Source organism: Melanotaenia boesemani, chromosome 18, assembly GCF_017639745.1.
Source record: "Melanotaenia boesemani isolate fMelBoe1 chromosome 18, fMelBoe1.pri, whole genome shotgun sequence".
NCBI classification, from domain to species: Eukaryota; Metazoa; Chordata; class Actinopteri; order Atheriniformes; family Melanotaeniidae; genus Melanotaenia; species Melanotaenia boesemani.
This window is the reverse complement of record NC_055699.1, coordinates 21895580-21918133: the sequence shown is the minus strand read 5'-3', so window position 1 is coordinate 21918133 and position 22554 is coordinate 21895580. Positions and strand designations below refer to the sequence as shown.

The 22554-nt window shown below is 41.0% G+C and overlaps 3 protein-coding genes across 3 annotated transcripts in view; all 3 read left to right on the top strand.

Moving 5' to 3' along the window:
- LOC121628724 (NACHT, LRR and PYD domains-containing protein 12-like) overlaps positions 1–22554 on the top strand; it is a 2607341-nt gene that overhangs the window by 2174679 nt on the left and 410108 nt on the right. The gene's annotated exons all lie outside the window — the stretch shown is intronic.
- Positions 3658–22491, top strand: LOC121629194 (NLR family CARD domain-containing protein 3-like). The gene is made up of 10 exons (XM_041968802.1): positions 3658–3707; positions 7458–7557; positions 13553–13672; positions 16679–16911; positions 17608–19043; positions 19356–19798; positions 20929–21102; positions 21966–21972; positions 22083–22196; positions 22486–22491. The coding sequence occupies exons 2-10, from the start codon at positions 7499–7501 to the stop codon at positions 22489–22491; spliced, it is 2592 nt and encodes an 863-aa protein (XP_041824736.1). The 5' UTR covers positions 3658–3707; positions 7458–7498.
- LOC121628761 (gamma-crystallin N-B-like) overlaps positions 4618–22554 on the top strand; it is a 119057-nt gene continuing 101120 nt past the window's right edge. The window contains exon 1 of the mRNA XM_041968086.1: positions 4618–4680. Coding sequence (XP_041824020.1) covers positions 4645–4680 — 36 coding nt within the window. The 5' untranslated portion in view covers positions 4618–4644. The remainder of the gene's footprint in view (positions 4681–22554) is intronic.

Sequence of the window (22554 nt, the reverse complement as noted above, 5' to 3'; positions counted from 1 at the left end):
TTACCAGTGTTCTTACCAGCACAATGCCACTCTCCTATGGCTACTTACCGTCCGTGTTTGAAGTGCACACTAAAGGGCAACACAACGTGGGAGAATATTCACAATATTCCCACAACAAGCAACAAAGTTCCCGGACGAGCCCCCACTATGTTACGTCCTCACCAGTCCAGGGGAGGAGGACGGAACACAGAAAGAGTCGACCACTGGATAAAATCAAAACAATACAATTTATTTGTCAAACACTAGTAACAGAATCGGGTTCCAGAAACAAATAAAGGTTACCCAAGTGTCGACATAAAGCAAAGAAAAACAAACAATCAAATAACAATTAGTAAACAAACTGAAAGTGTCCCTCAAAAGGGTTAGCTTTAGCTCTTAACACTATAAAACAAGATAATTTAAACAATAAACGAACACAAAATGTCCCAAACAACGGGTACCAGCTCCTCAGCGGTAAATACAAAACAAACCAAAAGTATAATCAAAACAGAAAGGCCCTTAGCACTCAACCAGGGACGCTACTTCAGCCAAACGAAATTAATTAAATTGTCCAACACCAAAATGCAGAATTCCTTTACACTAGGAATGAAGTCTCTCCCAAATCACCAAACACACAAACTGTCACACAGTCCAGTTTGTTGGCAAAGCTGCGTACAAAGGTCCACAGCCCACCCCGATCTTTGGAGGCGGTGACGCTTTATATGGCGACGTCCTCAGGAATTGGCTGGTTTCCCCGGAAGGACGTCGTCTGATGGCCAATCCTAGACGGGAGGTGGGAGGTCGATCCGTCAATCATAATAACTCCAGCTGCAGCCCCTCAGGTGTGATTTGTTCCTTGGCAGCAGAGCTGTCAGCCGTAACAATGAGACAAAGTGAAATACACACACACACACACACACACACACACACACACACACACACACACACATATATATATATATATATATATATATATATATATATATACATTGTGAAAGTTGTAGAATCAGAAAACTTTTGCATTTTTCTCTTGCTATTTATTTCAGGGCATTTTCATTTTTCAAATGAGGCCTGTAGAAAATGTTTTCACTTGAAATTACTCTGAAAAAGAAAAATGCATATAGAGCCATAAAAAATAAATGCCACAGACTTTTTTTTTTATCTATTTAATGCTTAATGTTGTTTTATAGGCAATAACTAATGGGCTTTGTTAGTTCCAGTTTCAATGTGTGCAATAAGGTCATTTAAAATGTAATTTATTTTTTTATTGTGATTATGTGTGCCTTTTACTATTCTAAATATCTGTAATGTCTTTGTTTTATGTAAAGCACTTTGAATTGTCCTGTATATGAAATGTGCTATACAAAAGAACTGCCTTGCCTTGTCTTAAAAAAAAGTTTTTATTAAACATTGAACCAGGCTGGCCCTCAACTTGTTCTAATTTTTTCAATTTGGCTCACTGTGTATTTGAGTTTGACACCCCCGATCTAGTGGTTTGGGTTTGGACATGCAAGCCACAGCTTCAGAGACTTTGGAAGGTAAAAATGTTTTTCCGGTTACGGAAAACGTCATCATGGCCGGTACCTGGTGGGATTCACAGCTGCTGAACTTGGCTCGCCGGGGCCTGCACCCCATGGCTGTGAGAGCCTCTGGGGCCTTTCTCTGCAGCCCTCTGCATCGTCTTCATGGTGGGGTGGCTGGGATTCGTGCTCCAGGATTGAGGCTGATCGCCTGGGTCTCTGTGACTGTGGAATGAGGAGTGAGTAGAGATCACACTCATCTCTACTCACTCCTCATTCTTCAAACTCTGCATGCTGACACAGTCACTGAGTTGTCCAATGGGGTTATACACTAAGAGATACTTTGGTTTAGTTTTGTGTGTGTGTGTGTGTGTGTGTGTGTTTCTGGTGCTTTGGTTGTTGTTGTGATAAATGTTGTTGTCTTGGTTATTTCTTTTAGGAACTCCTGATGATTGTCAGCTTAATTTACCGGTAAAAGCTGTATGAAATTCTGTGTTTCTGTACAGGTGTAGCAGTTGGTTGTCTGGTGTTAGGTTGGATTGAAGGATTGTTGCTTCTATCTACTGTATCTTTGTCTTCTCTTGATTTGTTCTACTCCTTCTTTTTACTTTTCTTAATTATTATCTTTTTTCTATACCCTCTGGTCAGGTCCAGCAAGATAACATGAATTCCATAATTCAAAATAAATAAATAAGATTAAAGCAAGTAAGTAATTAAGTAAATCAGAAAATCAGATTATCAAGAGGAGCCTTATACCCATAAAGCTTCCCTTAGCAAAGCAAATTTATTTGGTACAACACAGCAGATAGACCATCATTCTGCTGCTAAGATGCTGAACAGGAAAAGTTAGAAAATAATAATAATAAAAAAGATCGGGGGAAGGCTAATATAGCTGCTATTATAGCTGCCTCTCGTCTTTTCTGTTTCAAGCGACATTTGTGCGTGCATAAATTAACAATATGTGTTTGCAAGCTTCAATGTGCGAGTAACAGCTAGGGGCAGTTTAGAGACCATTTTGACCCGATGTAACAGCAGAAGATATACAGCAGTAAAAATGACAGAAAGGTTAAAAGATAAGACACGGCGTGCTTGGTTTAGACCTTCCATACCTCCATCTATGATACCGCTGCTGAATAAACAGTTATACATCTTACTAATGCTGATCACATAATGGATTTGTTTTAACTGAATTAGAATTGGATTGGACAGTTTATGTAAACGTGCCTTAAATGAATTGTTGTGATACAAATAAAGCTGAACTGAATGGTATTAACATAAAAAATATTAAATTAAAAGAAAAAAAATTAACTAAGAGAAGCATAAAGCTTCTCATTCACTGAGGTTCAATTTAAACGTGGAGGTATCAAACTAATAGTGTCTAAAAGAAAAAAACAGACAACTCTAATAAGTTTACTGTCCAAATAAAACTTAGCTGCAACTAGTTGCACCTACTTCAACCTTACTGTTGTTGTTTATTTTGTGGACGCAGATGATGGGACAAAAATACTTTCAGGTAAAAAGAAGAGCTCCGGACATCAGCTTGATGTATAAAAAAACGATGGTTTATTACAGAAAGTGACATCTTAAACGGATATGCATCTCTGTGAGGTCTCTGGCCAATTTTGGGAATCCCCCTGAAAACATGTGTAAGGCATCCTTACTTTTCAGACAAAGACATTCCTGAAGTTCTAAAGTGACCAATCCTATGAAAACACACATATGTTTACACACATGGTGTTGTGCTTAGTCCAGTCTTCAGGGCACCAAAGACCCTAAACACCTTATAAGGTAAAACCTCGGTGTGCTTTACATCAGCCTGTCTATACATGGAGTCTGAAATTCACTACTCTTAGCAAACTGCAGTCTGGTTAAACTGTATCTCAGAATTATCCCAAACTATGTCATTTTAATTAAATCTAATCATGAAATGTTGGGAATAAGATACTTCACTGTTTTGTAAGAAAAATTATTTAATGAAGTTACAGGAGAAAATTTATTGTGGAACAAAGATGTATTTTACCAAAGGGAAAATGTGAAGATGGGTCTGGACAGAATGGGAGGACTGGCAGTTTCCTGTGAAGCCCATATTAGTTCATCTGGCACAGTGAGGAAGAGGGAGGAGAAATGAAAGTGAAAGAATTCAGATAGTTCAGCAGCAGCTCCATCTTGAGTAAACAGCAGCAAGAGAAAACCTCAGTTCTAATAAAGGTGAGTGTCATTAATATTCTTCTGTCAGAGTGTCTGAGTGGGTTTTCTCTTTGTGAAATGGAGAGGAAGAGGAGGTAAATTATTCTTCTTCAATACAAACAGCATTTATTCAACTGAGCAGTTAAACTCCGGGACTTCCTGTTTCTCAGGTGTGACTCAGGTGGGGCCGAAAAAAATAATTTCACTGTGAAACTTAAGCAGGTGATTTTGTCTGGAATAATAATAAACAAAGACACATTTTCGCCTCTTTTATTTGTTTTCTGGCAGATTCAACGTAAACATTATCTCCATATTTCCTCGCGTTCATTTTACCTCCTGCACGCTCTCGGAGCCTGACGTAATCTCCGTCTCCGCCGCGGGCCGTGCACAGCCACAGTGGATACTGCGTGTTGTAGAGTAAGCAGGGCGTCCTCGCCTTCCAGTTGAGTCTTTAGGCAATACCCTTAACGTTACCGCCTAACCACTGTAAGTTGCTTTGGAAAAAACGTGTGCTAAATAACTGTAATGTAATGTGTACCTCTGAAAATAACTCGTCACAGGACCGTGCATGTCGAGGCCACTCGTTAAACGATGGAAACCCGCGTTGACGTCACCTGGTCTGAACATTCCCGGCTCTAGTCCCGAACATTTCTCATCAAGCTCCGAATGTCTTTTTTTTTAAACCCAGAAGGTATAAGTTTACATTAGCTGATCCGCCTTATAACATTAAAGAATATGGTAGTTTTGTAATTTCCTGGCTTATGTGAATGCAACACAGGTACAACAACATGACCAATCACAGAGGAATGTTATGGAAGCGGGGAATCCTCCGTGTTTTATTGGCTGACAGCCCGACGTTTTATCCCTCTGGTGTTATTTCGAGTGGTCAACATCAGCGGTCATAGATGATTTTTTTAATTTAAGAAGAGAGACAACTCTTCAGTTGTGGTGGCTGCCAATGGGCAGCAAGACTGTAGGCCATCACACGAAACAGGTTAACTAGAGTGCCTCTAGAGAGAGAGTGGCGCCACCGGAAGCTCAAAACACTTGCCGATCACGTGGTCCATGTAGCCTCCAAAAGTTCCAGGAAGTGCTTGGCGGCCAATACAAAATAATAGGAAAACTACGATAATCGGTAAATAATGATCAATGAAGGCTTTGCTCTGCAATATTTTTATAGTTGTGTTCATTGATATGAATCATCAAAGTTTTACTAAACCTGTTTGACATCAACAACAATGTAAATCATAATATTTTCTGTTTTTTTAACTTTATCTTTCAGACTGAGGCATACCAACAGGTGACGACAATGATTTACCAAGTGACTACACAATAAATCTAGGCTCACAGCATAATGATAACTGTTCTTACAGGAAATCTATATCCAATAAATAAAATTTAGATCCCCAATTCATTTCAAATAAATGGGTTATCTATTCTTACTTATTAGTATCTACTTGTGTGAATTGCTTTTAAGTCTTAAGACTTATTTTGACTGAGGCAGACTGACTCACAATATAATGTGTTCTTACAGAAAATCCATGGCAAATAAATAAAATTTTGATTTCAATTCATGGAAAATACATGGCTTTCTATCACTATTTGTTAACTATCCCAAGACTTACTCCCTACATGTACATAATAAATCAGACAAACACCCTTTGTTTTCCAAATGCATTTAATACCTAAAAGAATTCCTTTAGAATAAAACTCGACAAGATCAGCATGTCTAGCCATTTCTTTTCTCTGCTATCCTTGAATACAGTCTTCACCATGGTATGCTGTGCTGCATGGGGATGCTCCAATCGCTCAGAGAAAGGCGTGCGTATGTATGGCTTCCCCAAAGACAGGGACAGAAGGGAAATATGGATGGCCAAAGTCAGCAGGATACATTTGACCACCATCAGGGACTGTGAAAACAAAAAATATGTGAGGTAATCATATTAAAACAATGCATTACACATTTTCAAAGATAATATCATTGGGAAGTTTATTTTTAAATTAAACACATCACAGGGAGATTTATATGGTTGAGGTTGCAGAATATAGAAAAAAAGACAGGAAACAACACTTAAAAGTGGCCAAAGCAGGAAGGTGAAGAACAGTATCCCAGTTAACAGCAGGCAACCCCAGAACTGATAATACAACATAATTAATATATAATAGTATAATATATAGTGAATATATATGACTGAACTGCAATATCAAATGACAGCCCTAATATTGTATAATTGTATGGGCTGTACTATTCGACAAAACAGCTCACTTTCTAGTTATTATGTAAAATGAACGGTGTAATTATTGGCCTGGCCTATAGTGTTAAATGTGTGAAATGCGGTGGTCACACATTATGACCCACATACAGAATCATCTTCATATCTTTGTCCATAATTCCACAGCCTTATAAATATATTAAAATTAAATAAAAATGTAACTACAATCGCTCTCCCTACACATTAACCTCGCTATCAATGGATCAATTTATATTGACGAACAGAATTTACATTCATCAGCCTGTGGCATCTGCTGCTATCAGTGTGCTAGCATAAACTTTTATCGGTTTATAATCTCTAAATATATTAATCTAGACGGTGACAATCCGCCAACATATTTAATTACTCATGTCAAGTTGATTTAGATGCACAACTGATATGGAAATATGACTATTAAAACATCTTACCTTGAAGAAGTGTAGCTCCGACAATCTGCTCCATTGAAATACATTGACCGTCGCTTAGCTTTTGCTAACTTCCGGGAACTTTTGAGGGGCTCCATACGCCGCCATTGCTGTGAAAAACTGAACCATTGCAGTGAACGGAGATGACGCCACTCTCTCTCTAGAGGCACTCTAAGGTTAACGGACCATTTAAACCCTGTATGTTAAAAATTAAATGAACATTTGGCAGATCATTCGTGATATTACTTGATACTTAGAAGTTAAGCTAGCTGTATTAAACCGTTAGCCTTGCCCCTTTTCTGGTTTACACATTTGCATTAAATCCAGTGGTGAAGTCTACGTGATTCGCTGGTAAACCCGCTGGAAAGAACTCGAATTTCCCATAACCACTAAGGAGGAGGTGCTGCTGTGAGTGTGTGCATGCATTTGCGTGCGCGTGCATGCATTTGTGTGTTTGTTAATTGAATACATCAAATTTTCAGAATGTTGCAGGTTTCTGTCGGCACCGCAGACGGCAACATTTTGTTTTTTCTTTGCCGTGAGCCGCCCAAACAGGACCACTTCATTTCCTGCTCCCCCTACCCTAACCCTGTAGAATCACCAGTTAACCCAACATGGTGTTTTTGGACTGTGGGAGGAAATTATATCTGATTTGGGTCTGGACTGGACAACCTTTCAGTACTTTGGTCTGTGCTTGATAGTTTTAAAATGCTTTATAAATTAAGCCGACTCAGCTTTTTATATTAAAATAAAGTTTTGTCACAGTAATAATTTAAATATTTAGTTTTACATTAATCAAACCCAGAAATGTAATTTCTGATCTCCATCTTTAAGTTGTAGAAGATGACAGATGGTGAAAGAGGTTTAAATGTTTTCATGGTGCTACAGACAGAATCATGTTTCATCCAGATGTTCAGACCAGTCTTTAAGAATTCTGGAGATCCTCAGATTTTAGCTCTAAGTTGTGATAAACGACTGTTGGTTTTTTCTCCTGACTTTGTTCATGTTGGAGGACTTCACTGCACTCAGAAACTCAGCTGGAAAACAAAAACTGGTTTTTCTTTGGTTCTGAGTGTTTCTGCTTTACCTCTCAGGAAGACGAGGACAGAACGTCTGCAGGATCCAGCTGTCTGTGATGGCGGACCCATCCAGACCTCCAGACTTGAGGACTGGACCAGACCCATCAGACACAAAGTAAGTGAACTGCTCATGAAGGGGGTTAGCTTCTTAGATGAGTCTGTTGCTATGGCAACTTAATGCTGGAAGTGAACGCTGGAGCTGGAAATGAAAGTGTTCAAACCTGCTCAGTTATCCAGACTCTAAAATCTGCTTTAGTTCATGTAAAAGGGGCAGAGCTGACGGCAAAGGACCATGTCAGAGATTTCTTTTTTTAGCTGTTGCGGCTCCCGCCGTTTCGGATTGGCTGCTGGACCTGCCAATCATCTTTGACACGCGGATGCGGAGGCGGGACCTCGCTGGCCCTCTGTGGTGGGCTGTGGGATCTGTCACTCAATGGATTGCGGATGTGACGTCACTCGACCTTCCCCTCTGCTTCGCGGATTGGATGCTGGGCCGAGAGAGGCTGCAGCTGATCCCAGTTGCAATGCTTGACCATTGTTGGACTGATGCTTAAAACGGGGAATATCCCATTCCTCGGGAGCGGTGTCATTAGGGCATTGGCTCATTTAGCGCGTGGTTCTGGAACTTATGTTTGATCGAGGCTTTGGGCTATTGTGTAGACTTTGTAAATGGTAGTTAATCTTGAGTGTCCAACAGAGTGTTAGGACTTTTGATTTGCATTTATTGGTTAATTGCACAGAGTGCCTTCTTGTGTTCTGTTTTATTCTGATAGAGTTAACAGGGACTTCTCACTAGGAGAAGCTCCCCTCTTTTTGTTAGTAGTTTAGTGGTTTGTGATTTCTGAGTTCTGTATACTTTTGATACGGTTAAGTTTCCTTTGTGTTTATTGTTCACTTTTATTTTATAGCTATTTAAGAAAGCTCAATTTTGTGTTATTTGTTATTTCCTGAAAAGGACACTTTAAGTTTGTAGGGATTTCCTGAAAAGGATCTTTTTTGTTACAACGAGAATATTTAAATAAATCATTATTTATTTTTGACCTTTGTTTGGTTCGTTGTGTTACATGTCCCTTTTACACCCCTGGACAAAAAGGGGGCCGTAACATCACTTTATTCACTGTGTGTGTTCAGGTTGTAGGAGCGAGGCTGGCCAGCGCAGGTGGCCTCGGCTCTGAGTTTGGCAGGAAATTGGTAGCAGGGCTTGCTGGGTGTCCGCTGCGCTAAGTGGTAGTCTGTTTGGTGTGTGACTGTTCGAGAGTGCAGCAGGATAAATCCGTGGCTGCTTGTGTGTTCCCAGTGGGGAACGGTAGAACAGTCCTTTTAGTCTGGACTTACCTTTTTGTTTTACACTCAGTTTTAGTTGAACCTTTGCTACACCTTTGTGTTCTGCCATTGTGTTTATCTTTTGTTTAGTTTGGTGTTGGGCTAGGTTAGTATTTTGTTGGTGACGACAGTCACATTAAAAAGGAGCTGGGAGCCCCCCCTCCCTTAAAATCTGACCTCAGATTCCTTTAAACAGGTCCAGAGGCAGCTACACAAACACAGGAGTTAGTTCACACAATACAGTACACACAAGCATACTCATACACGGGATAGGGCATCTGCAAAGTAGTTGTCGACGCCCTTCTTATGCCGGATCTCCAAATTAAACTCCTGCAGGATAAGAGCCCATCTCATGAGCCTCTGATTCTGATTGTACATGCGATTGAGGAAGGTCAACGGATTGTGGTCCGTGAAAACATGAACGGCCACAAGAGAAGAACCCACGTACGCATGGAAGTATTGTAGAGCCAGCAATAACGACAGAGTCTCCTTCTCGATGGTAGAATAGTGCATTTGATGTTGGCCGAACTTGCGGGAAAAATAGCAGACGGGGTGATCAATCCCATCCGCACCAGACTGTAGGAGTACAGCGCCTGCCCCCACAGCGGCGTCAACGTCCAGCTTGAATGGATGACTCAAGTTCGGTGCAGCTAGTACCGGGGCACTCTGCAGAAGCGCCTTTACGCTCTCGAAGGCGTGCTGACAATCAGAGGTCCAGAGATAATCCTTTTTCGGACTAGTTAATGACGTCAAGGGCTCAACAATGGTCGAGTAGTTCGGGCAAAAATTACGGTAGTAACCAGCCATTCCCAGGAAGCGACGTAAAGCTTTCCTGTCCTGGGGAATGGGAAATTTACTAATGGCAACAGTTTTCTCTTCCACTGGGCGCACAACCCCCTGCCCTACTTGTCTGCCCAAATAGGTAACAGTTGCTCGCCCAAACTCACATTTAGCGAGGTTTAACGTAAGGTTGGCGTCTGCCAAACGAGAAAATATCGTTTTTAATGCACTGATGTGGTCTCCCCACGTCTCAGTGAAAACAACCACATCATCCAAGTACGCCGAGCAAAACGGGAGGTCTGAAAACAAAGTGTTAACTAGTCTTTGGAACGTGGCCGGGGCATTGCACATGCCGAACGCCATTACGGTATACTGCAAGAAGGTATCAGGTGTGACAAAAGCTGAAATCTTGGATGCTCGGGACGTGAGAGGGACTTGCCAGTAACCCTTCAAAAGATCCAATTTGCTGACAAATTTAGCTGCTCCTACAGTGTCCACGCAGTCATCTACGCGCGGTAGAGGATACGCATCATTTATGGTCACCGAATTTACCTTCCGATAGTCGGTAATAAACCTAGGCGAACCATCGGGTTTTGATTCGACTAAGCAGGGCGAACTCCACGGACTAGAACTAGGTATAGCGAATCCATTCTGTAACAAATAAGCGGTTTCTTGCCTCATCTGTTCTCGTTTAGTTGGGTTACAGCGGTATGGATGCTGTTTTATCTAGTTTCGTGTTTAGATACACGTAATGAACAGGACACGGCACATATCCCTTTCCGACTCCTCGCAGAATTACTTTGTACCCCGCATAGCTGCTGTCTGAAAAGGGCAAAGCATTCGCGAGTACCAGAGTTTGGGATGCACCAGTGTCACGTAATACCACAATCCGCTGTCCCTCCTCCGTGGCACCTGTTAGAGAAATAGAACCAGGCATGGCAAATGGTTGAAAACAGGGATCTAATGTGCGACCAACCTCCTTTGCAGTACCTGTTCCCTGGGTGAATTCAACTCCTTTTTCTCTCGGGGAGGAAGTCGAGGGTTTATTCTTTTCAGCCAGCTTCGGACAACCTCTTATTAAATGACCGGGCTGGTGACAATAAAAACAAGCTCTGTCATCATGGCTGTTTCTCACAAAGGTTGTCACCTTTTTTTCAACAGCCTTTCCCACGGGCTGAAACACAGTTTTATGTGTCAATGCATATTCATCAGCGTAAACTGCAGCTGTAGCCAAATCTGTCACGCGCTGCTCATTCAGATGAATTACCACTTTTTCAGGTAATTGCTTCTTGAATTTCTCCAACAGAATTAATTCTTTGAACTCCTCAAAAGTATTCACATCACATGAGGAACACCATTTTTCTAATAAATTACTCTTCTCACGAGCGAACTCAACATAAGTGTGCGAAACATCCTTTCTGTGTGCTCTGAATTTCTGCCTATAAGCTTCTGGAACAAGCTCATACGCTTTTAACACAGTAGTTTTTACCTTGCAGTAATCTTGGCTGTCCAACAGAGGGAGTGAGGAAACCACTTCCCGTGCTTTCCCCTTGAGTCTGCACTGAATTAGGACTGGCCAGCATTCTCGCGGCCACTGTAATGCAATTGCCATATGTTCGAAAGCAGTAAAATAACAATCAACTTCAGATTCACGAAATTCCGGAATGAACGGAATGACTTTAGACATATCTAAAGGATTAGAGAAGGGAGGAGAACTCGGAGACCCCGAGGAGTCATTCAATATTGGTCTTACCATGGCTTGATTCTGGGCTCCCAGCTCCAGTTGACGTATACGTATGGCTGTTTCAGCCTCAATCTCCAGTCTCCTAATGTCCAGCCGCATTTGACGTTCCTGGGCCTTTTCCTCGGCTTCCAGATGCAATCTGGCTAGCCGGATCTTTAAGCGTGCATCACCAGGAGAGAGGCTACCACTGTCCTCTGAGCGCAGCGGCTCAAAACGAGGCAGTGTGACAGGCGTGACTAGTCTATCAGCAGCCTGTGCAGCCGCTCCTCTCTCATCTGACCCAAGCAGGCCTTTCTGCTCAGTTTTGCCAGATTCTGACGCTCCCGAAGGACCCGCAACATCAGGACTGTCCACCAGATCACTTTCAGCCTTCTCAGCTATACACAGCACGTTACGTTCTACCAAACCAGTGACCACCATAGTTCTCATTACCTCCTTCTTTACCCCTTTAGGTAACGGAATATCATAGGCGTCCGCTAGGACTGCCAGATCGTCCTTTCTACAATGCCCAATCTGTTCCAGAGTGGGGTTCTCCTTGAACCGCTCCAGACTGAATCGAGCCATTGCCTCTATTGTTATCAACCCGAAGTCAGTGCAGCTCAAACTTTGTTATTTGCACCATTCACACAAACCAAACGATTATTCCAAATGCTCAAAAGAAATCTCCCGGACGAGCCCCCATTATGTTACAGCCCCCTTTTTGTCCAGGGGTGTAAAAGGGACATGTAACACAACGAACCAAACAAAGGTCAAAAATAAATAATGATTTATTTAAATATTCTCGTTATAACAAAAAAGATCCTTTTCAGGAAATCCCTACAAACTTAAAGTGTCCTTTTCAGGAAATAACAAATAACACAAAATTGAGCTTTCTTAAATAGCTATAAAATAAAAGTGAACAATAAACACAAAGGAAACTTAACCGTATCAAAAGTATACAGAACTCAGAAATCACAAACCACTAAACTACTAACAAAAAGAGGGGAGCTTCTCCTAGTGAGAAGTCCCTGTTAACTCTATCAGAATACAAGAGAACACAAGAAGGCACTCTGTGCAATTAACCAATAAATGCAAATCAAAAGTCCTAACACTCTGTTGGACACTCAAGATTAACTACCATTTACAAAGTCTACACAATAGCCCAAAGCCTCGATCAAACATAAGTTCCAGAACCACGCACTAAATGAGCCAATGCCCTAATGACACCGCTCCCGAGGAATGGGATATTCCCCGTTTTAAGCATCAGTCCAACAATGGTCAATCATTGCAATTGGGATCAGCTGCAGCCTCTCTCGGCCCAGCATCCAATCCGCGAAGCAGAGGGGAAGGTCGAGTGACGTCACATCCGCAATCCGTTGAGTGACAGATCCCACAGCCCACCACAGAGGGCCAGCGAGGTCCCGCCTCCGCATCCGCGTGTCAAAGATGATTGGCAGGTCCAGCAGCCAATCCGAAACGGCGGGAGCCGTAACATTAGCCAAGTTCCAGACAAGACCAGAATGTCTGCATCGGTGGACTGAACCAAGGTTGATGCTCATCACGACCTCCTCCACAGGGGTGAGGGGTTGTAACGGTCGCCTTAAACCCATCTTTTGCCCACTACTGTCTTCTTATTGGCTGTGAAATGGCAATATCTGTTAAATTATAGGCTACCGGACGAATTTGTCCAAGGTGCAGATGAGAACTTCTTAACAGTCTGAAGAATGTTTTTATATTTTGTTTTCACTTGGATCCATGTATGCTTGGAGGCAGACGTGTTACATCAGTTCATAATATAATATAATATAATATAATATAATATAATATAATATAATATAATATAATATAATATAATATAATATAATATAATATAAGACGGACGGACGGACGGACAGATAGATAGATCCTGTAATTAAACCTATGGAAATTATATTTGGCCATCTTCATCATGATGCATGACGCCTTTTATAGGTTTACTGCGAACATGCACACACCTGTTTTAACCACTACAGGGTTCCAATAGTGTTTTCATAGCAGGTGTTTTGGATCCGACAGTGTGAGTTAAGACGTCAGAGGATTTAGCAACCTCGAGCACATGCTTTATTACAGCTTTTGTTAAACCTTCTTTCTGTAATAACCCCCCTGGTCTAAGAGGACTGATCCAAACATGAAAGTTTCAAATTCTCTGCAGCAGTTTGTGTGTTCAGAGCTTCTTCAGTGGTTTTCATCAGAGAATTTCTCACTGATTGATGTGATATGAATGACAACATGTTTGTGTTTGCAGAGGTCAGAACCACAGATGGAGAACAGAAACTCCAGAACTGGACTGTGTGTCTATGAAGAGTGACTGGTCCATGCCAAATCCTCCAGACTTCAGTGCTGGACCTGGACCTTCAGACTCACAGTAAGAGAAGTGAAACAGAGGTTTCAGGATGTTCTCCTTTATTTTCTGGTCCCTGCAGAGAACTTAGAGGGTGAGAAGCTGAAATCTGGTCTAAGAGGACTGATCCAAACACACACATTCAGTAATGGACTTGGACCTTCAAACTCCCAGTAAGAGAAGTGAATCAAGGTTTGAGGATATTTGCTGATCTCCCTGAAGTCTCTGGAAAAGTCCATCCTTCCATTTGTGACCACGTATCTGCTGCCAGCTCCACAACATCAGATCAAACACTGATAACACATGTTAACAGCTGGCTTTCCAAACATTTCTTTACATCATCAACATCCAGCTGTTTGAGGATCTGTAAAGATGGAGAGCTGCTGAGCTGTAGGTTCATCCACAGAAACGCCTCAACAGACTCAGAGGAACCTTTGGAAAACAATCAGAAAAGAATTTTTACAGTCATACTTCCTGATCTCTCCTTTGTGCTCCCTGACTTTTTGTTTACAGAAACCTCTCAGATGGGAGGGTTTTCTGAGTCTTCCTTTCCTATTGGACAGTAATTTTTGTGATTGACAGTTCTGTTATAAAGTTTAAAAATGTCTTTACTGAGTACTAAATTAAAATAAAGTTTTTTTTATCATAATTTTTTTAAGATCATCTTATCAGATCAGAGCTCAGCAGCTCCAGTAATCCTGAACAACCTTCATGTGTCAGTGATGCTTTATTTTCTGTCTGATTTTATTTGAGCTGCTCTTTTCTCATCATCTCACATATCAGCATTTTATTGATCAACTTTTATATCAATACAATATAAAATATATCAATTTGTGTGTGTGCCATTAACAATCATTTTCATTCACTCCTTTATTAAAAAAAGAAAAAAAACATAAATCAGGTTTAAAATATCTTTTTTATGGTAAATATGCTGAGATCTTGCAGCAGTGATGTCTCCAAATAAACTGAACATAATCAGAGGAAACTTCAGATTTTTGTGCAGGAAATGTTGAGTTTGTTTTAACATCAACCTGCAGCCAGATGAACTGGTCCTTAATCAGTCAGAGGAAAAACAGATGATTGTTTGCATAGGCGTTACTAGCCCATTTTGGGGGTGCTGAAGTACGCCTAAATTGAACCCCAGCACTCCTAAAATTTGAGATTTTATTTTTTTTTATTATTATTTGTGTCCTTTTTTTTGTTTTTTACAAACTAGAAATGTATAAAAACCATGCTATGCTTGTTTGAAACATAATATAGAAAAATACCCTCCCGCCCGCCTCAAAAATGATATGATCCCGCCTGCCTTTCCCCACCTCGGGCTCTGAGCTCTCTGCAGAGCGATGCGCTGCCTTCCTGAGGGGCTGATGTAGCTGCTGTAGCGGTGTAAGTAACTTACACCAGGATATGTGACACAATTCTTAACTTTTACCACTTAATACCAACACATTATTATCATTAGCAGTCCTCATGTTTGCTGCATTTAAGCTTAGGTTTCTCTTTGTGTTGTTAGGTAAGAGTTAGTCAACGTTTTTCTAGCTAAGAAAAGTTAGAAGTGGTCAGTATCACTGTCCTCTGTTATATACAGTGACAATGATAACAATGACGGTTAATAGAAAGTTTCAGCTCAAGCTCACCCTGTCTCCATGCTCCAGGCCCCAAACCAACATAGGTGAGCACACTCATTAATAACCTCAACACACCCACAGTGCCACCCACAATCACCAGTGGTGTCACTGCGCAAGTGCACACATACTTCAAGTGGGAAATAAATAACCCAACATATGGCTCCTACATGTCATGTGCATGTGTTAAGATTAAAGCCAAGGTGCTACTGACTCGCTAACTGACTGAGTGTGTGTGTGTGCACAGACTGACAGCCTCATCATGAACATAAGATTGTTTCTTTTGGGAAAAAAAAGCCAGGTTCAGATAAGAAAGATCAAATGGTCTATCTATCAAGAATAAGTAATAAGTTGTTATAAGTTGGATCAATGTATAATTGTTTATATCTCATATTAGATAAATAACACATTGTTCGGTTATTTGCCTTTTGGTTGACAGTACAAAAAAAGAGAGAGGAGCAGAGAGGACTTTATTAGTATTTTCAATAATATTTTTTCATATTTATGTATTTTCTTTAATCTAGTTAAATAAAATCTATTTGGTTATGATTGTCAGTCGAAAGAGGGAGAGATGAAAAAGGGGAAGGAGAAGAGAAAATGCAAGGTCAGGAAGAAGCAGGTAAGAAGAGAGTCGAACACCGAAACGTAATCGACAGATTTGCCAATGAGGCGAGAGGTTAAAGTAAAAGGAATAATCTGCAGTATCCGTACAAAGATAACATACATAGGCAGGGTTGCCTCGCTTTTGTAATTGTATTATTATTATTATTATTATTATTATTATTATTATTATTATTATTATCATTATTATTATGTAGATTTCAAACACTTTTTAAAATGTATTGGTATATATGTATTTATTATATCCATTTTTTGTATTTTTGGTACTCACTATAGTGGGCGGGTTTACTCCAGAAACATACATACTGTTTATGTGTATGTTGAGGAGCTGCTGTATCAAAATTAGTTGTTTTCCCCCAGAAATTAGAACTACAGTATTTTTCTGTTATGATTCCAATTCATTCCTCTTTTTCTGTGGCTCAGCATTTAAATAACCTTTATCAGGCTTGATGACTTAGTTATAGACTTTACCAAACACTGTTTTGCTTTTGTGTTAAAATATATAAAACCGTGAAGTTTCTCTTGCCTGGCTGGGCAGCTGTCTGGGTTCTCAGCACCCCTAAACCTCTGATCCTAGAACCACCCCTGTTTGTTTGTGTTTCTGAAGCAGCTAAAATCAAAGAATCATCATTTTCATCACAGAATGAATGCTGGATCCAAACAGAAACCTAGAAACTCTTTTACTGTCCTCTGATACGTCACAACTTCTGGACAGGGTCGACACCTCTGATATTTTCAGCAACAGTCAGAAAAACATTTTAATGATGAAGAAATGTCTTCACAGGAGGAAGAGGAGTGGTGTCTGTGAGGAAGAGCAGCTGTCCTGCTGTCCTTTGTGTCAGGACGTCCTGAAGGATCCAGTCTCTACCGGCTGTGGACACTGGTTCTGCAGATGCTGCATCAGCTCATACTGGGACCAGTCTGCTTCATCAGGAGGCTCCTCCTGTCCCCAGTGTGGGAACAGACCCAGAACCAGAACTGGACTGCAGACAGCTGGTCAGAGCAGAACTGTAGCAGGTCAGATATTTCTGTTCAGATCTTGTTTTAACTCAGGCGTGTTGTTAAATGTTTCAGATCATTATAAAGATCATCTCAGTGAAATCTGTTAGACTTTTTCTGGAAGACGTGTCCTGTGTTCTCTCTTGAAAAATAATCCAAGTTCATACATTTATCTTCCATATTTGATGGTTTCTGATGGCTCCAGCTGTCTCTGTGTTCATGAACCAATCAGCTTTCAGGGCCAATCAGAGCAACTAGAATCAACCTTCATCCTCCAAACAACCCCTGAACCGACCCCCTGTCCTATAAGTCTAACACAGTAAGAAGACCATAATGCAGGCTGTTAACTAATTGTTAGACTATCAGTTTGACTACCTGGGGTTTAGTCAGTCCTAAAAACCTGATCCAACATATTGGGATTAAAAAAATAAAAATAAAATCAAGATGATTCAATTGCAGAAACTCTGCTGGAAGCTCAACCAAACAACAAAAAGGCTCCATCATGATTTTAAAAGTCTGTCTGTGTTCAGTTCTCAGGAGGTCTGGAGCTGAATCTCTGGTTTGACTTCAGTTTCTAAGCTGTTTTTACTTGTTTCCCTGTTTACTGACGGCTTCACTGTGAGGCTGAAGGAAAAAATTACTGGGAAAAGAAAAAAGGCCAAATTCTACTTAATCTGATTTATTTTCTTTTTGTCTCTATGTTCTTATTTCCAGCAGATGTTGGTCTGCAGGAGGTTTTAGAACATAAAATCAGTCTGAGGAGGAGATGTGAACATGTGACTGAAGGAACTGATGGAACAGGAAGTAGAACCCTCCTCAACAGGACCTACACTGAGCTCTTCATCACAGAGGGACAGAGTGAAGAAGTTAATACCCAACATGAGGTGAGGCAGCTGGAGACCGCTTCCAAGATCAACACCCTCCATGGCACTCCAATCAGGTGCCACGACATCTTTAAAACCTTACCTGACCAACATGAACCAATCAGAGTGGTTCTGACCAACGGCGTCTCTGGTGTTGGAAAAACCTTCTCAGTGCAGAAGTTCACTCTGGACTGGGCAGAGGGTTTGGAGAACCAAGATGTCAGTGTGGTGGTTCTGCTTTCATTCAGGGAGCTGAACTTGATCAGAGATGATCAGTACAGTCTTCTCCAGCTGCTCCATGTTTTCCATCCAACATTACAGAAGATCCCAGCAGAGCAGCTGGCTGTCTGGAAACTTCTCTTCATCTTTGATGGTCTGGATGAAAGCAGACTTTCTCTGGACTTCAACAACACTGAGGTTGTTTCTGATGTCACACAGAAGTCTTCAGTCAACGTGCTGCTGACAAACCTCATCAAGGGGAATCTGCTGCCCTCGGCTCTCATCTGGATCACTTCCAGACCTGCAGCAGCCAATCAGATCCCTCCTACATGTGTTGACAGGGTAACAGAAGTACGAGGCTTCACTGATGTCCAGAAGGAGGAGTACTTCAGGAGGAGATTCAGTGATGAAGAGATGTCCAGTAGAATCATCTCCCACATGAAGACATCCAGGAGCCTCCACATCATGTGTGGAATCCCAGTCTTCTGCTGGATCACTGCTACAGTTCTGGAGCACATGTTGACCACAGAGCAGAGAGGAGAGCTGCCCAAGACCATGACGGACATGTACTCACACTTCCTGATGGTCCAGACAAAGAGGAAGAAGAACAAGTACCATGAGGGACATGAGACGAGTCCACAGGAGCTGATGGAGGCTGACAGGGAAGTTCTTCTGAAGCTGGGGAGGCTGGCGTTTGAACATCTGGAGAAAGGAAACATCATGTTCTACCAAGAAGACCTGGAGCAGTGTGGTCTGGATGTCACAGAGGCCTCGGTGTTCTCAGGAGTTTGTACTGAGATCTTCAGAAGAGAGTGTGTGATCTTCCAGAAACCAGTTTACTGCTTCGTTCATCTGAGTGTTCAGGAGTTTCTGGCTGCAGTCTACATGATGCACAGTTACATCAACAGGAACACAGAGGTGCTGAAGAAATTCCCGGGGAGAGACTGGGATGATGATGATGGCGAAAATGATAATGATTATAATGATGATGATAATAATGGTGATGATGATGATGATTACAGTGATGATGGGGATGGCGATAATGATTATAATGATGAAGATGACACTTATAATGATGATGATGGTGATAATGATAATGATTATTATGATGATGCTTATGATGATGATGATGGTGATAATGATAATGATTATTATGATGATGCTTATGATGATGATGATGGTGATAATGATAATGATTATTATGATGATGCTTATGATGATGATGATGCTTATAATGATGATGATGGTGATAATGATAATGATTATGATGATGATGCTTATAATGATGATGATGGTGATGATGATGATGGCGATAATGATAATGATTATAATGATGGTGATGATAAAATGGAAAGGTTATTTCTAGATGTCTTCTTAAAGAGTGTGATCGAAGAATCCTTTAAAAGTAAAAATGGCCACCTGGACCTGTTCACTCGCTTCCTTCATGGCCTCTCTCTGCAGTCCAACCAGAGACTCTTAGCAGGCCTGTTGGGTCAGACAGAGAACAGTCCAGAAACCATCCAGAGAGCCATAGATAACCTGAAGAACATGAACACTGGTAACATCAGTCCTGACAGAAGCATCAACATCTTCCACTGTCTGATGGAGATGAACGACCTCTCAGTTTATCAGGAGATTCAAGAGTTCCTGAGGTCAGAGAACAGATCAGAGAAGAAGCTCTCAGATATCCAGTGTTCAGCTCTGGCCTACATGCTGCAGATGTCAGAGGAGGTTCTGGATGAGTTGGACCTGATGAAGTACAACACTACAGATGGAGGACGACGGAGACTGATCCCAGCTGTGAGGAACTGCAGGAAGTTTCGGTGAGTTAATGTGTTCATGAACTTTATCAGTCAGAGTAGATCAGGAGTTTTTCTCACTTCATCAGTCATTAGTCAGATAATCTGAAATGATCAGAGAAACACAACAAGATTAAACCTGGAAAAGAAGAAAATTAAAGAAGAAAAATGGAAATATAGAGAGAACTTCTTTAACTGTAAAGAAGAACTGAATAAAAATGTATTGTTTTGTTTCCTATTTTTCCACAAAACTCTTCTTTTAAAAATTTATCTGGAAAATGAAAGGATGAAAGTTAGCAGCTCCTGAGCTTCAACCTCCAGCTTTTAGTTCAGAAGTTCAGTGAAGATCATCACTGAACCACAGCTGTCACTTGATAACTGATGTAGGTTGAAAGTTAAATCTATGAACACATGAATCCTCCAGGATTTGAAAACATGATGCAGCTCAGTCTTCTACATTCAAAGTATGACACTGGTACCAGATGAAGATGTTCCACTCCTGTGGATTCACAATATGACTGCAGCAGCATTACAGGGACCAGGCTGCTGAAGTCTGGGTGGACACATCATGGAAGCAAATCCTCTTCTCCACATGAGGAGCATAAAAACTGAACGCTGCCTCTCCATGTTTAGTTCTGACTCTGGGAACAGAAAGTAGACTTGACCCTGATGACCTGAGGGATCTGGTTGGTTCATAATAAACAAGAAGATCCTGAATGTGTTCTGGTTCTAAGCGACCAGGATCAGGATCAGAATGGGATTTTATTGTTAACTAAGTTTTCACAGGAATTTGTCTTGGAGTGAAAATGCTAAAACAAAAAAACATGGAAAGAAAAACACAAGAACAGACATAACATAAACAGTATTTACAGGGTTTAAAGTATAAAATTATAAAAATGTACACATCTATATAAAAGAAAAGGTCTGTACACAACAGTGTGTAGTACAAAGGAGAGGTTTAAAGTCTGCAGGTCTGATAGAAACTGGAGAGATTTATTGTGTCATCTCAAACAGAGACGAGATAAGATGAATCACAGAAATAAAGAACAGATGTTCACAAACTGATGTTTCTGTTTTTGTCATCACATTCAGTCAGTTTGTTAATAATTCAGATCCTCTTTCATTAGAACTGACTCCATTTTCTCTGATTACAGACTTGAGTTTTGCCAACTCCTTGAGGCTGACTGTGAAGTTATCGCCTCAGCTCTGAAGTCCAACCCCTCCCATCTGACAGAGGCAGACCTCAGTAACATCAGGCTGGAAGATTCAGGAGTTAAGAAGCTGTGTGATGGACTGGAGAGTCCAAACTGTCGACTGGAGACTCTGAGGTCAGTTCATTGGAGCTGTTGTAGCTTTTCTATACTGATTTTTAAACATATTTTACTACTGAGTCAGAATTGATTTAATAAATACTTGTTACACATTTGTATAAAAAATCTTATCTTTTCTCTTTTTGCTGTTTTTTCTTCCAACTCTCAAGAAATTTTTTATTTATTCAACAGATTAAAACATATTGTAAAAAAGTATCTAGGAAAATTTATTTTTCAATCATTCTCAAGCCATAAACACAGAAAAGAAAACACGTATGAGCTTCAAAGACTCAGAGTCTGTTCGGATGTAGTTCTAACATGTGTGCTAGTGGTCTGAACTGGTTGTTCAGAACTCATCAGGTCTTGTCCAGCTTCCTTCCCCAGCTTCTGGCCTTCTGCTCTAAGTTGATCTGACCTCTGCTCCTTACTGTACAGAAGAAATCGTTATGTTCAGAGTTATCTGACCTGCAAGGTTTTTATAAGATATCTGCTGCATTGGAGGGAATCATTAAAGAAAACAGCCATTCCTCCACCTTTCTGATGTGATCTAGCTTCACTCACAAAGCACCACAAGTTTGGAGGGGACGCTTCTATAAGGACAACCAATCATTTTCTCTGGCTAACCAGGTTTCTGTTAAAAACAAGAAATTCAGTTTTTGCTTTGTAATAAAATCATTGATTAAAAATGATTTAAGCCAGAAATCTGACATTTAGTAAAGCTAGCTTCAGTGTGCTTAAAAACATTAGCTGTCTAGTTTTTGTTATGGACAGACTGAGGCTGATGAGGAATGAACACAAGATTTGATAAATTTATAGTATGTATTGGGTGAATCTTGCTTTTCTGAACATTTATCAGCCCTATTTGCTGCCTATTTAAACAGGGATAAAGTAAACTACTTGCATTTTGGGACCTGACTTATGCTGGAGAGAGTCATGTGGACCCACATAGCAGCAGGCAGGACCCAACACATATCAATCAGATGCTGTTCTGTTATCAGGCTGTGGAGACAGAGGACGAGTTTGGTTCCGTCATGAAGGGAGGGGAGGTGGGCGCTGAGGCTGTGATGATTGTGTCAGAGCTCGCTGGAGAATTGGTGGGGGAGGATGAAGTGGTATGTTTCGGGGTGAAAAGATGGGACTGGGACATGAGGTTAGTTTGGTTGCAATAGTTACAAGCTCCTTCATCTGGGAGGTGAAGTTCAGGAGGGATGGGGAGGATGGGAGAGGGAGGGTGACCTGGATGGTGTATGATGTGTATGTGTATGAAGGGGATGGGTCCTCACTGGAAGCTTTGGGTTTTTTTTCAGGAGGGGGCTGAGGTGGTTTTTTTCTCAAGGTTTCCTCTAGGCTCTGTGTTATCACGTTGTGTTGGTCGCTCTTGTCTGTTGTCCTTGTCCAAAGGAATAGAGTGTGTTCAGAACATAAAACAAGTTGGAGGCAAACAGCCTTACTCCTGATCTGTTCAGGCAG